Source organism: Triturus cristatus, chromosome 5_1 (assembly GCF_964204655.1).
Source record: "Triturus cristatus chromosome 5_1, aTriCri1.1, whole genome shotgun sequence".
NCBI lineage: Eukaryota > Metazoa > Chordata > Amphibia > Caudata > Salamandridae > Triturus > Triturus cristatus.
The window spans coordinates 958,700,598-958,714,375 of record NC_140587.1 but is presented as its reverse complement, the minus strand read 5'-3'; the positions used below and the strand labels follow the sequence as shown (position 1 = coordinate 958,714,375).

Sequence of the window (13,778 nt, the reverse complement as noted above, 5' to 3'; positions counted from 1 at the left end):
ACAAGGGGCAGCATTCAAGTACTACCAGCGAATGCAGAACATTTCTAAAACTGTGATGAATAAAACTGACGACATCGTTTCACAGTCAAATAAATATTTACTAAACCTATAGCAAGGACTAATTGGTTACTGAAACCCTCGTTGAGAACAGGATTACGCAGGAACAAAAAAGTAGGAAGCAAATACAAAGAAAAATGTATGCACTAACCTCTGTTATACATTTTTTCAAGGCTCCTGTACGACCACATTCTAATTTTCAGGTGAGTGCGTAAGATGCCGTTGAGCCATGTGGCTTTGTTTATTTGGCATTGGCAGGAGGCAGAATGGGAGTGCCGCCAAAGTCGGCCTTGCCAGAAGTTGATTTTCTCATGAAGGAAACCAGCAGCCCTCGTAGTTACGTGTGTGAGACTTTACACAAATACGGACATATAACAAGCATTGGCAAAGCCGATAGGTCTCACCTATGCAAGAGCCATTGGCAAAGTCAATGTATGTTAGCTATGTTGTACTGCAGCTCTGCTGTTGCGCAACATGGCTAAAACCTACAAAAAATTGCTTTGGTGTGGCCAGTGTCATAGCGCTTTTTGTGGTCTGGCTTAAAAAGTGCAGAGTCGTCAGGCAACTATGTGAAAATTAGCAGGAGCGTTGTGAGGGATTTCAACACGAGGTGCAAACACTGCTTGTGGCAGATTCCTGTAGCACGAGATATGCAGTAACTTTGCGTTCCCGAGGATTTTCCCATGCAAATTTCCCAGGTAATAGCTTGCGACATTTCCAAATGGGATAGAGATCAGAAAGAGATACGATATGTGATAACTGGGGACGGAACCGGTATGATTGCAGAGGTTATCCCTCCTACTTTTCAAACTCAAAACCTACTGGTAAAATCTTCCAGGGGAAGACAGAAAGGTGCTATATCAGCATTTCCCTGGATGGGACGCATATGTCAGCCCATTCATGGAAAAGTCACAATTCTGTTGGTATTTGTGATATTATCACAAGTTCAATTTTGCTTTTACATGTTTTTTTTCTAAAAAAGACATGGATTTCCAGCACAGTGAAGTATTACTACATTTCTTCATGCAATAATACCACTTTTCGCTGAGTAGAAAAATCAAGTTACTTTGATGAAAATCTACTTCCTAGAAATGTAAGCAATATTTTCACTTAATAGAGAAGTTCTTGACAAAAAGCCTTAGTCTTCAACTCAACAAATGTAACTGATAGTTAAGTCAAGTTGTGAAATATCAGCAGGTGCTGAGCTCAGACAGTTATGTTTTTGAAAATATAGAGAAAAGGGAGGCATGGACTAATAAGAGGCTGAATGGTGGTGTCAGGTCCTCCAATACATGACCGAGGATCTACCAACCCTACCAGGTTTGCAAATCCCTCTCTTACTGTATGAGGATGACTCTGTGGCGTTAGACAGAACACGCACTGCCCTACGAACACATGTGGATGCAGTCCAACCTACTGCAAGGGATATGAAACAGAGAACAACACACATAAATTGGCAGTTCTAGTTCTAATATGGGATCTACAATGAGCAGAAAGTTCGAAAAATAATTTATTTCTAAAGTGAATAGTTAAATATATTGGAGCAAGAACTGTTAAATATTTCGACGTACACCTTGAGCAAGTAACTGCGAGTGCTGCACCTCTCAAACACAGCATCCAACGCCGAGGCGACAGCCAAAGGCCTTCTATATTTTAATTTCAAATATGGTGATCAAGTAACTCTGTCAGTGGGCCATATCTTTCAACTTCTCAGTCCACGAACTTTGAGTAAAATACTGGCCATTTTTTCATGTTTTCTGATGAGTTGGTCCTTGAATTCGATTTTATGTGAAACCCTCTGTATTCTGTTCTTTTAGAATGAGAATTCCACCTTTATTTGCGATACTTAAGATTGAGAAATAGTTTAGACAGCTCTAAAACACCTCTGAAGTGATTTTGTTGGACATTTATCAAGTTTACAATTCAAAGGCAAGGTAAATACTGGATTTTTCTGATTTGTAACACATTTTTTTACAATCCTTGGTTTGAAAATACTGATTATGCTGATAAAATAGGGGCCCTCACCCTGGCACCCTGGATGTAGTGTATGCAGACTCAGCAAAAAGATCTCAAGATTACTACAAGGAGTCAGAATGGAATTCTCAAGGAAGACTCTCTGGTGTCCATCCAAGCTAGGGAAGCTGCATTTGTCCATGCTTTGAAAAGGAGCTGATCCCCACAGAAGAATGTAACAAATCTCTACTGGAAAGGGCTAGCAATGCCCACAAAGGAAAATAGCAGGTTTCTTCTGCGAAGAGCTGTTGAAGGAAAAAACTGCCCCTGGTCATCAGAGCAGGCGGAGATGAACGCACCAAGTAGGATCTCCCGTTGGAGATGATATGCATCTGTAGGGGTTTTGCAAGTAAGCATGGGGACAACCATCGCCTGAAAAGATTTATAGCCCAATTTTAAGGTTCAAATTGAATGAGTTGATGAAGATCCCCTGGAAAACCACATGTGTTCAGGACAGCAGTCGTGCATCAGTTATACAGAGTGTTCTGCTTAGATAGATGAACCTATGTGTTCTTTGTGATAATGAGCTCATAAAGACACCCAATAAAGATTTCCGTCTGTAGTAGCCTGACCTGTAGATCACCTCCTACGCAAGAGCTGGAAGAAATAAAAAATATTCCTAGAAAAACCCGTGGATCAAACCAAGCTCCGTGGGAAAACAAACATTGGCAAAGCTATTAGATCGCATAATTGAGACCTATTGGCTTTGCCAGTGCTTGTTAGCCATGCTGCACAACATCCATGATGCTGTGCAGCATGGCTAAAGGAAAAAATGAAGCGGTTATTAAGCGGTTAACATGTCATTTGTAGGCGAGAGGAAAATGAGGCAAGTTATTTTATTTTTAATTGCAGCGCAGTTGAGCTGTGCAACACAGAGCGCAGCTGTAGTGGGGCAACACGGCTGGGGGGAAGCACCATGGAGGGGGAAGAGGTGGAAAGCAACACAGGGTGAGGAGGAGAAGCAATGGCTGAGATAAAAGTGGGCGTGGGAGCGGAAGGCACAATGGAGGGCGGGAGTGGTGAGGAGAAGCAACATGCCAAGAAGCATTGTACAGCGGGAAGGGGAGAAGCACATGCACTCTCATGGCGGGCTTGCAAAAGAAGATAAAAAGGAGTTTCATAGTTTTTTAATTTATTTTTTTAACCGTATTTTGTAAAGGACAGACATTCATCCTGAGGGGGATATCACTGCGCTGTAGCTGTATCCTTAAAGTCTGCATGAGAACTAAGGCAAACAAACAGATAGTAAAAAGACAATACTCCATGGGAGGGACAAACTCAAGATTGAGGAAAAGCCATCAGATAAGAAGCAAGAAAATCTGAGTTACAGTAAAGCCAACCAGTGCAAAGCAATGGACCCCTGTGTGCTCTTGGTAGGCCTACAATATGTCTCGCAACAGACAGTGCATGCGCAATAATTAACCTAAAAATGACCCTTTTCTTATGGGACACTGCAAATCCACAGAAAGCCAACTCAAATGAGTGCAAGGCCTCTAGTCCGCCAAACAGTTCAACAACCAGATGGGACTCTGACTTTCTGCATAATGGCAACCTCAACAAATAAAGATACAGGCCCTCTCCAATCTAATTGTTGCAAAAAGTAAGAAACTGCAAAAGCTATCAAGGACACATTTATCTAGACTGACAGCTCAACGAACGAAAAACTGCCCCCTAAGCTTCTAAAATGCCCAAGTGTGGCCCGCCTGCAGTTTCAGCCAATGCTCAACCTTCACATCACACACTGAACACAATCTTAGGGATGGAACAGAGTGCAACACACACAAAACTCTTCACCAAACGATAGCTTAGGCTTTGATATGGAAGAAAAACAGATAGCCATGTGGAAAAACACAACCCCCACCAGTCCATAATATCACAAGGCAATACTAATGAGAGCTGTGCACAACACAAACGATTATAATAGAGCAAAACATATCTCTTGAATGTCATGTCATCTTCAAGTGGACACCTTTATTGTTTTTACCCTTGCTTGTTGTGTTGTTTTCTGCATATTAGATTGAAACTCTGAATCATCAGCTCCACTTCCTAAACAAACATGTAGTACAATAGAGTCGTTCACATAAGCCCTGGAGCATTTGTCCTGACTTAATCCTACCATCCAAATGTGTCAACTGTCAATAAAGTCACATTTGACGTACAGTATCTACAAACAGAAGCAGCCTTTTACCTGCTTACTTCGATGACTAGCCCAGCTTCACCTCTAGCACCAGGGGCGGCTCATCTGCTAAGGCGGAGGAGCGTTGCCCCACTGCTCTAAGAGCAGAGCAAAGTAAAAATAAAATGATAATAACAGAATGTAACATTTTATTTTTAGTCTGCCTTTAAGGTCCATGTTTGAGGCGGGCAGGCGGGCGCGACTGGGCTGGAGTGGTGGCTGCACCATAAGTGCGCATGCCCGTTTGGCCGGCTGTCTCTCGGGCCAGCCAAACCGTCATGCACACTTTGCATGTTCTCCACCGGCCGTATTGTACAGCCAGGGTGGAGAAAATACCCAGCCTCCTAGTCCCTCTCTTGAGCGCCGAAACACAGTGCTCAGACCAATCACAGCGCTGTTGTAAGACAGCGTCTTGATTGGCTGGGAGAGACTCTGAGCCTGGGTGCTTACTTTCCAGAGAAGAGGATGGAGGAGAGGTGGCAGCGGCATTCGCAGATACGTCTTTTTTTGGGGGGGTTTCTACCGCCCCCGCCACCATGCTCTACCAGCCGCTACTGTCTAGCACACTCCACCGCACATCACCAGATGTAAGTGAGAATATAGTATTCATAAACATTGTCTCACATAAATATTGTGCCCTAAATATTGCACACAAAATTAACCTATTGGTAATAGATTCACTATTATTAACTCCATTGTGGTCATCTTTTTTTAAACGCTATTTAGGACACAAACTTATGTCAGACTTTATTCTGACAATGATATTCTAGTACCATACCAAGCAGACACAGAGTTTATCACTTCTGTTGATAAAAAAACATCCTCACTCAGATCTAATTATCAATCACATAAACCATAATCCACACCCAAAAAACTTGTTCATCATTTTGTGCAATTTCTTGTATATCTTTTGTATGTTGTCCCTTGATGACCTTAATTAATGCGCTGCCAAGGATATTTCTCAACCACTCATCCATATAGAGGAATCTCTCGTTTAGACACTACTTTATGTTGGAAATACATCTTCAGCACTTAAAGAACACAGCTGATAACAAACAACGATCAGCTTCCATTGACTCGCCTATGGAAATCATCAACAAATACACACAGCCTCCCTCTTAGCGTTTTACGTCAATGGCGCCAATCATGGTGTTGCCAAACAATTCTAATTGTTATGATGGAACACGGCTACCTCTCCTGCCAACATCAACAATGTGCGTAGAAACAGCGAGCCTTTAGAACTATCCCCAGAGACAATGAATTGATGTATATGGATCACATGCCTGTAAGTTAAAAAACATGCCAACAGCATCTAAGATTGATACCCCACATGTTTTATTAATTTTCAAGTTACTTTTATGACTTGTTTCGACTCAAACCTGAAAGGCCTGGAAAGACAATGTTGCCCCACCCCGTACACCTTACACAACATTTTTAGGCAGCTTCATGGCTCTACATGCAACCAACATAACAGAAACAGTATTTCGTAGTATATATTCTAAATGTGAATACGTGACATTCCAATGAGCGTCATGACTGTTCAGCGGACATTAAAGACTCCTGTGCAGGGACCTTACTGGTCCCTCTTCCTGGACGTCAGTATTAATTTTGCCCCTTGGAGTTCTGCTACAAAGGTTACTAAACTTTCTTCCGGATTGAAGGCCGCCTTCGTTCATCGTCTAGTTTTGTTAAAATTGATTTTGCAGCTGGTCCAGCCTCAATTGGCGCGGGCCTCTGTGGGAGTGACAGCGCATGCGTGGGTCACTTGCTGAGGAATGTGAAGGGTGACTGGCCTCTTCAGCAGAGCAGAAAATCCCCACGCACCATAAACAAAAGGGCCTGTCTAAATCTGGTGCCCTGGGATCTCCTGCAGGTCATACTGCTTCCTGCCTGGTGCAACATGCAGCCATCTTGCAAACTGCACCTACCCTACCTCTCTTACCTGGCCATACTCCGTCTTGAAAACGACGACGCCCCCAGCACAAGACTGAACATAACTCGGGAAGTGCTGGCCATTTTCTCGCAACCAGACCCGCGTCCCCTGTAATACACAAAACAAAACTTAGGTTAGAGGGAGGAACAGTACAGTATGGTTTACAAAGATACAGTTTCTCAAATCTTAACCCCCGCAGAGACCACACATAGAAGACACCTGCAAATATTTTTAGGGGCAAACGAGATCTTAAATGACAACAGAAATTAACTCAAATGTACATCCTTTCTGAAATGTACACCCTAGAAGCAATCATTTGAAAACAAACACCTAGACACAAATGTTGAAGGAAGTAAGAATTGATAAGCTGACGCACTCTGCCATTTTTTCCGTCAGTGTTGTAGGCCGACTTGGCAGTCCAATGCAGTGCTGTGGTTGCCCAACTTTTAGATGTGGTTGGCTCTATTGTTTGCCTGTGGATGGGTACGGAGCTGTGTACTTGACAAACGTTTCCTATTCTCACGGACTTCTGCTTCAGTGTAAGTTTTTAAAAAAACTCTTAAAACCGCTCTCGCTCAAGGACACCGACGCCCAACAGTACAAATCTACCCAGCAGCCAACACCGCTCAATACTACCCATATAAACCCAGAGTCCCAAACGTGACTCATTTGCATACAAAGTGAAGCACAACCAAACCTGGGTTTGTACTGCAATGAAGATGCCAGTGAGACCTCTGAAAATTAAAAAAACAAGGGCCTCACATACATAAATGTGCCACATCCAGTCCTAGAAAGCAGTGGGTTCAATTGGATGCCCCTTACCCGGCTTCCACTTATTGCAATTGGGGAGCCCTTTCAGAGTTTCTAGGTACTACTACTACTACCGGACAAAACATTCAAGGGTGCACGTTAAGACAATACCAGCTAAAAGATTTCTCATTAAAAAAAACAGGGCTTGATTAACACAAGCCTTTTCAGTGAGTAGTTGTGTCTCGGTCCTGTCTGAGATGTGCAGTCTGATTCACAAAGCTTTTTCTGTGAGTCGTTGCATCTTACTCCATACCCAGGTCTGACTAACTCGTGAATGTACAAGGGCAAGGCGTAGTTTTTCACAGAAAAACGTTTTATGAATCACAGTTTTTATCTGGGATTCAGCATGTCCTACCCCTAGAAAATCATAAATAAACCACACCTTAGCCCGGAGTAAGGCACAACTACTCACAAAGTATGTTTCCTTAATTAGGTGCAAACATTCAGAAGTAATTCACTGAAGACAGGGTTAAGAGGAAAATACACACAGAAAAATATTTGTAGATTCAATCCACTCCATGTACAATGTCAACAAGCTAAGATGTGAACTTAAACAATAATAGTGCTATTTTATTAACGGAGATAACTCGTTTGTAGTGTTTTTTGACACACGCCCTAAGTTATCACGCAGATCTTAAACTAGAGATGTCCCTCGCTGTAACCACGCTTCCAACTGCCCCTCCCCCAAAGCACCGCTGCAAACTGGCTCGCATATTTAAAATACTAATTCATGGCTTTGGATGTCCTGCGTAACACAAAGAAGGCGTTTTAATGCTCGCGCCTGGCAAAGCGATTTACGGCTGCAGAGGGCTCCGGGCCACGGTCATCATTGGAAAAGTCCTTGGCAGCGCGCTCCCTTCCCCCCACTGAGGAGAGCGCGCCAGACGCGCACTTCCGGAGTGTGGCGAACTTTTGACACCCTCTCAATCTACACACTCTTCACTGTTGACTAAATAAGAAATATGGCAGGCGGGGTCTATCAGACAGACAAATAGGCCCTCGCAGCTGCACGTCATATTTGGGCAATTTGGTAAGTACCCGACAGCTGCTGCTTGGTGAATTTGTCGACCTTCCCTTGCAGCCCAACAACTGGCCTCAGTTTGTACTGAACACACAGTTATGATGCATCTATGGTTCTTGTACTTTTACTGTAAATGCATCCATGGTTCTTTTACTGTGTTATTATTGCAGTCTGACTTGCCATCAAGAAGCACATTTCTATAGCTCCTGCGCAGTCAAACAATGATAGGGCTTCTCAGCGCTGTGCCCACAGTGTGCGCCTATTTGGCTTATTATTCGCTTTGTTAGCAATAAGGCCCGCACATTTTTACTGATTTGTAGTAATCATACGTTTAATAATATGGAAGGTACATATGAATACATGACAGATTAGTCGGCAGAAAAACGTAGCCTTCGAAATAAACCATAGTCAGCAACTCTGGGTGCGGTTAGATAAAAAGTGCATTCTCGTGTTTTTGGTACGCTTTAACCCCTTCGCCGCGGCAGGAATTCCGCCGCGGCGCTGGGGGGCTTTGGGGGCAGTTGCGGTGCCGCTGTGCTCGTGACGGAACCACTCCGTCACGAGTGAGCTGGGCTCATGACGGAGTGGTTCCGTCACGTCTCCGCCCACTGCGCTAATCGCCCGCACAGGCGGGGAATTAGCGCCGCGTGGGCGGAGCGGCCGCCAACGGCCGCAGCATGACAGAACCACTCCGTCATGAGCACAGCGCACCCGTGGCTCATGACGGAGTGGTTCCGTCATGAGCACGGAAAGGGTTAAGTCTTTATATGTTGCATTCTGGTGCCGACTATGATTATGCACCAGGCATAAAAGTGACTACGATGCCATCTGGACTGACCATAACCATCATCTCAGCCACTTGCAAAATCACGATCCCACTCAGAGCCATATTACAGAAAGGGCTCTACGGGCATTCTGGGAGTTTGTGCCCGCTTCTTGTGCCCCAGCGCACTTTGGAATTTTAGAAGGGCCTGGCATGCTTGGCTGCATCTCTAAAAAAAATTGCACCAGCGAGATTAAGAGGGTGCGTACATTCATTTGCATAGGTGCATTATCTGTAGGAACATGTTTTACATTTAATGTTCAAAATGAATTGTAGGACTCTAATGCGCTGTCTCTTTAAGAACTGGTTCTATGGAGTGTTATGATATGAGCAGTTGTATGGGAGGCTGCTGGCAGATGGGTGGGTGCTATTAGCGGAAAGCAGTATTGACGAGTTGCTTTAATAAATCTACTACTTAATCTATCCTGTACTCCAGATTGCATCTTTTAAGAAGGGATCATAACAACATGTACTGATGACAGAGATTACTGATGAATGATTAGGCAAAGAGGACCGTTCTTATCTCTTCATTGAATGGCCCTCTAAAGAACCTACACCCCCATCGCACTCAAGAGCCTAGGAGCAATCCGAGATCACTCCTTCTTGAACATGGAATGCACGCCACTCCATAGTTTAGGGAAATGGATCGGTTTATAGGAAATATTCGTGAAACTGATTTCGTAATAGGCTCACACATCCAAGATCTTTGACTACTGTGAAAAAAGAACGATTAGAGCCCAACTAAGGCACGCCAAACTTATAATTTTTAAGTTTAGGGGTTTAAAAAAAGTCAAACAGAAATGAATGGGTGAGTCTACTACGATAGTCCAACTCAGAGTGTGGGACCGGAAGTTCGAGTGAAGAGAAGGTTTTCTAAGGAAAGAACAAATTATTGCTGGCATACCAAAACTGGCCTCCAGTGAATTTTTTTCATCAGGTCTAAAAGGTGATTTTTCAAGAAGAGAAAATAGAAACAGTGGGAGGCAAGACGACAGAGGTGAGTGGGCGACCCAAAAAGAAGTAGAAGAAAGGCAATGGATTAAAGAGACAGAAAGAACCATGTTTGATATAACAAATGGGGGTGAGCAGCTCACAAAGTCCAACAGGCCAAAGTAGGTAGAAAAGTCACTTCTTTAGTTGAAATTATCTCTCTTAAAAAACATTCAATTTAAATCCTCAGAAAGAACCATGTTTTTCAGCAATGCGGACAACTCTGTTCTGACTGCCAGTTATGAATGAACCACTCTGTTCCTTTTCACCAAAGTTCAGGTCAAATCAGGACTCCTTTATTGTACAAGATATCATTGTATGTGCTCCTCCAGTCAGGCGCTCTGAGCAACCTCAGGCTGGACAGGTCACTCTCCGCTTTCTCTCTATTAGGCCAATGATCGAGCAAGGTGGCATCATCTGACAAGCTCCTTAGCAACTGCTGTTTGTGTCTGGCCGCCATTTTAAAACATGCTTCACTCATAAAGCACAAAAGCAAGAAACCAACACGGGGCATAGATGTGTTTCTGTACTGGACAACCATTTGATTTCTACTTTTTTATTTTAGAATATCACCATTTGCCCTTAAAAATGAGCTTTGAAAATGTGTCTTTTTCTAAGGCAGATTTTGCCCCTGAAACATAAAAGTAAACTAATTCTTCAAACAGTGTCTGCAATAATAACGACAAGCAGCAAACATGAAAACTGTTTGATTCCAAAGGTCTCCGAGCCCGGTGCGGACTGCGACTGATAAGAGCTGTTAAAACCGGAAGCTGAGCCCAGTTGTAAGTGAATCATGGCCGACAGCAGTGCGGAATCCCATTGGCCAGCATGAAATATTTGAATAACGCAGATGGCCGACTTCCACTACCAGGAAGGAAACCATTTCTCATAGGGAACAGCATTTGTTTTTTAGTGCTTTAAAGTTCAGCTGTCGGAAAACCTGAACTGGAATTCTAGAGAATATTTTTATCTACAAACAAGCAACCCTTTGCACTCAACACCCCCAGACGGTTTTAAATGTTATAGCCTGGTATGAAATATCTGCTTAAGAAAAAGCGATGAAGGTGTACCTGGAAGCTGTGATCTATATTATGAGGGGCTTCCAAGCACTGGATTACTTACTATTACATCAGCGAGAGAATGCTTCTCTTGAAGGATGCTGCCATTAGAGGTCACTTTGTTATATGCACCTTCCATACAGTGCTGGGTCATAACATCCCTCTCCACTGCAGATATGCGACAAGGTAGAGCGCTTCAGCTTAACCAATGGCATTGGGCGCGATTGAAGATCTAACAGCCCAGGTGCCTGCCTTTTTGGACAGTAAGTTCGGCTCTGTACAGACTGTCTCTCTTCCCCCTTGACTCCAGATGGAACCACCGAGCGCATCTGCTTGACTAGAATATGAAACTGCTTGCCATAGGGCTATTTCTTTGTGCTTTCTCACCTCGAGCTTCTGAAAGAATGGGATGTTTTTTGTGACCATAAAAAAAAACCCAGGTTGCTGTCAGCATATTTCCAGGACAGCATGTCATCATCGCTAGAATGGCAGCAAATGGCAGGCGATAGATCTCTTCAGGATGACAATCCCAAACGAGGACTCAACCTCCCTCATGTATTGCGGAGCAACCTGCCCCTCATATCCTGCTCATGGGATTGTTTGCTTTCTTCTTTGGCTCTATCGCAGCACTCAGTGCAGCTGAGAGGGGCAACGTTTTGTGAGCACACACAGTGCTGGGTACAGCCGACAGACGCAGGAGCACTGCCAGGTGGACAGCATTCGGAGGTGTCCAAAGGGATTTGGGGCCTCATGTAGGTAGCCAAATACCGGTCGGTAACGGCCGATTTTCGGTAATTATACCGTTACCGACCGGTATTTTGGCCATTGGTATGTAGGGGGACATATTTTGCTTTCGGAATTTACCGAATCGGTAAAAATTACCGAATCATTACCTACATACGAGTTACCACTTCTTAAATACCGAGTCGGTACGGCTCGGTATTTAAGAAGTGGTAACTGGTACGCTACCTACATGAGGCCCTTGGTGTTCATGTAGAAATTTGAAAACTCAACACATCGTGGTTAATTTATGGGTTTCATCCATCTCTGCTCCACCAATAGTTTGGAGACAACATAGAGTGAATATAAGATGTTACTTAGCAGACCATTACTTCGCAAGTTTTTAACATGATGTTTTTACATCGCAAATACCATTACTATGCAAGATTTAACTGCGTATGCTTTTAGTTTGCAAATACATTTAAAAGTACTAAATATCCATTTACTTCGCAGTATATTACTAACTATACAACTTCTACGCATTTTGACTCTTTTACCCTTACCCTCATACACTACATTACCCTACACTACCCAAACACCACTACACTACCCTAAAACACTACCCTACACTACACAAACACGGCAACACTACCCTAAACCCAAATACACTACTCTACACTACATAAACACAACTCTACAACCTAAAAGACAACCCCCTGAACGACCACTACGCTAAACCAAAATACACTACTCTACACTACATAAACACAACCCTACAATCTAAAAGACAACCCCCTGCACGACCACTACCCTAAACCCAAATACACTACTCTACACTATATAAACACACCCCTAAAACCTAAAAGACAACCCCCTGCACCACAAAAGTAAAAGCATACAAACTTAAAGCATGCAAAGTAAAAGATTCTGCTAAGTAAAAAATGCGTAGTAATGGTAAGTCATAGTAGTGGCCACGAAGTAATGGTAGATTACCCATAGAGTGATGTATCTGTGTTTGATGCTGTGGATATTAGGATATTTTTGGGGAACCCCCTACATTTTCTGAACAAAATCAGGATCTCTCACTTCACTTGTTCATCAAGTTTAATTCGGCCGCTACTTATTCCCCAGCACTTTCACAAAGCAGATGACACCGGCAGAGTTGCCACGTGACTATGTTCCACCTTAATAGTTTCATCTTTGGCCTGAATTCCACATCAGAGGGAATGCCTGTCTATCTTAAAGAAACCTTAATAAAGCCAAGACTTTGTCTGGTGTGAAAAAAAAAGTGGCTTCACCAGTTCGAGGGCACTACATAAATGGAAGTGAAGTAGTCTTTTCTACGGTGCATGCTAAAATGGGGAAACAGCCTTTACAACAAGGTTTTTACCTCATTGTGCCTTTACCACGCATTTTATTAGCACGTATATTTTTACCACATGCATGCCTTTACAACGCATTTAAGGTAAGTTGGGGGTGTGAGGGGTCTCCCCTCACAAATACATTAATTTTATATATAAAAACAATGCGTGGTAATGACATGCGTTGTAAAAGCATATTCGTGGTAAAAACATGCGTGGTAAAGGCAAACAACGCATTTACCTGCGTTGTACCGTCGTGCAACCGCTAAAATGGCACTCTTGAAACTACTATAAGCTGAGAGAGAACCAACTCTGCGTCAAGTGAACAACAGCAGACATGGATGATGCAGAGGGCTGCAAGGCTCACATCAAGAAGAGACAACCTCCTACATAGTCCACATCACACAGGTTATGTTGGAATGTAGCCAGTCCCCCTCCCCCAGGGAATACCTACTTATGGATAAACCAGAACCTCCAAACCACTCCCCTTAAATGTGATTCCGAGAGGAAATCCTTTACTGGAGAACCTGTGTGCTGGATGAATCACGTCCACAGACTAATGTCTGCACAAAACACTAAAAGGCCAAGTGGTTGGCAAAAGCTGCACTTTAGAAATTCCCAGTGACACTTGAAGCTATATTAGGGTGCAGCCAAAAAGAACAAAATCCTGTTCTGCTTGTCACATCTGAAGCCAAACAGTTGATTTTTACATGCCTGAACTCTCTGCGTAACTGGCATGGTGTAGAATTTTACTGAAACTCTTAGTTAAATATGTAAATTATCAGAGAGGTGATTATAACATTACATGCAACATCA

At 43.2% G+C, this 13,778-nt stretch overlaps 1 protein-coding gene across 2 annotated transcripts in view; it reads right to left on the bottom strand.

Annotated features, from left to right (window-relative positions):
- The window catches only part of MYO10 (myosin X), a 481,006-nt gene that overhangs the window by 384,916 nt on the left and 82,312 nt on the right, over positions 1–13,778 (bottom strand). For both annotated transcript variants that reach the window (XM_085606080.1, XM_085606081.1), the window contains exon 2: positions 6,189–6,287. Coding sequence is in view for 1 of the 2 variants with exons in the window: in XM_085606081.1 (XP_085462207.1) it covers positions 6,189–6,287 (99 nt within the window). In the remaining variant the exon portion in view is untranslated. The remainder of the gene's footprint in view (positions 1–6,188; positions 6,288–13,778) is intronic.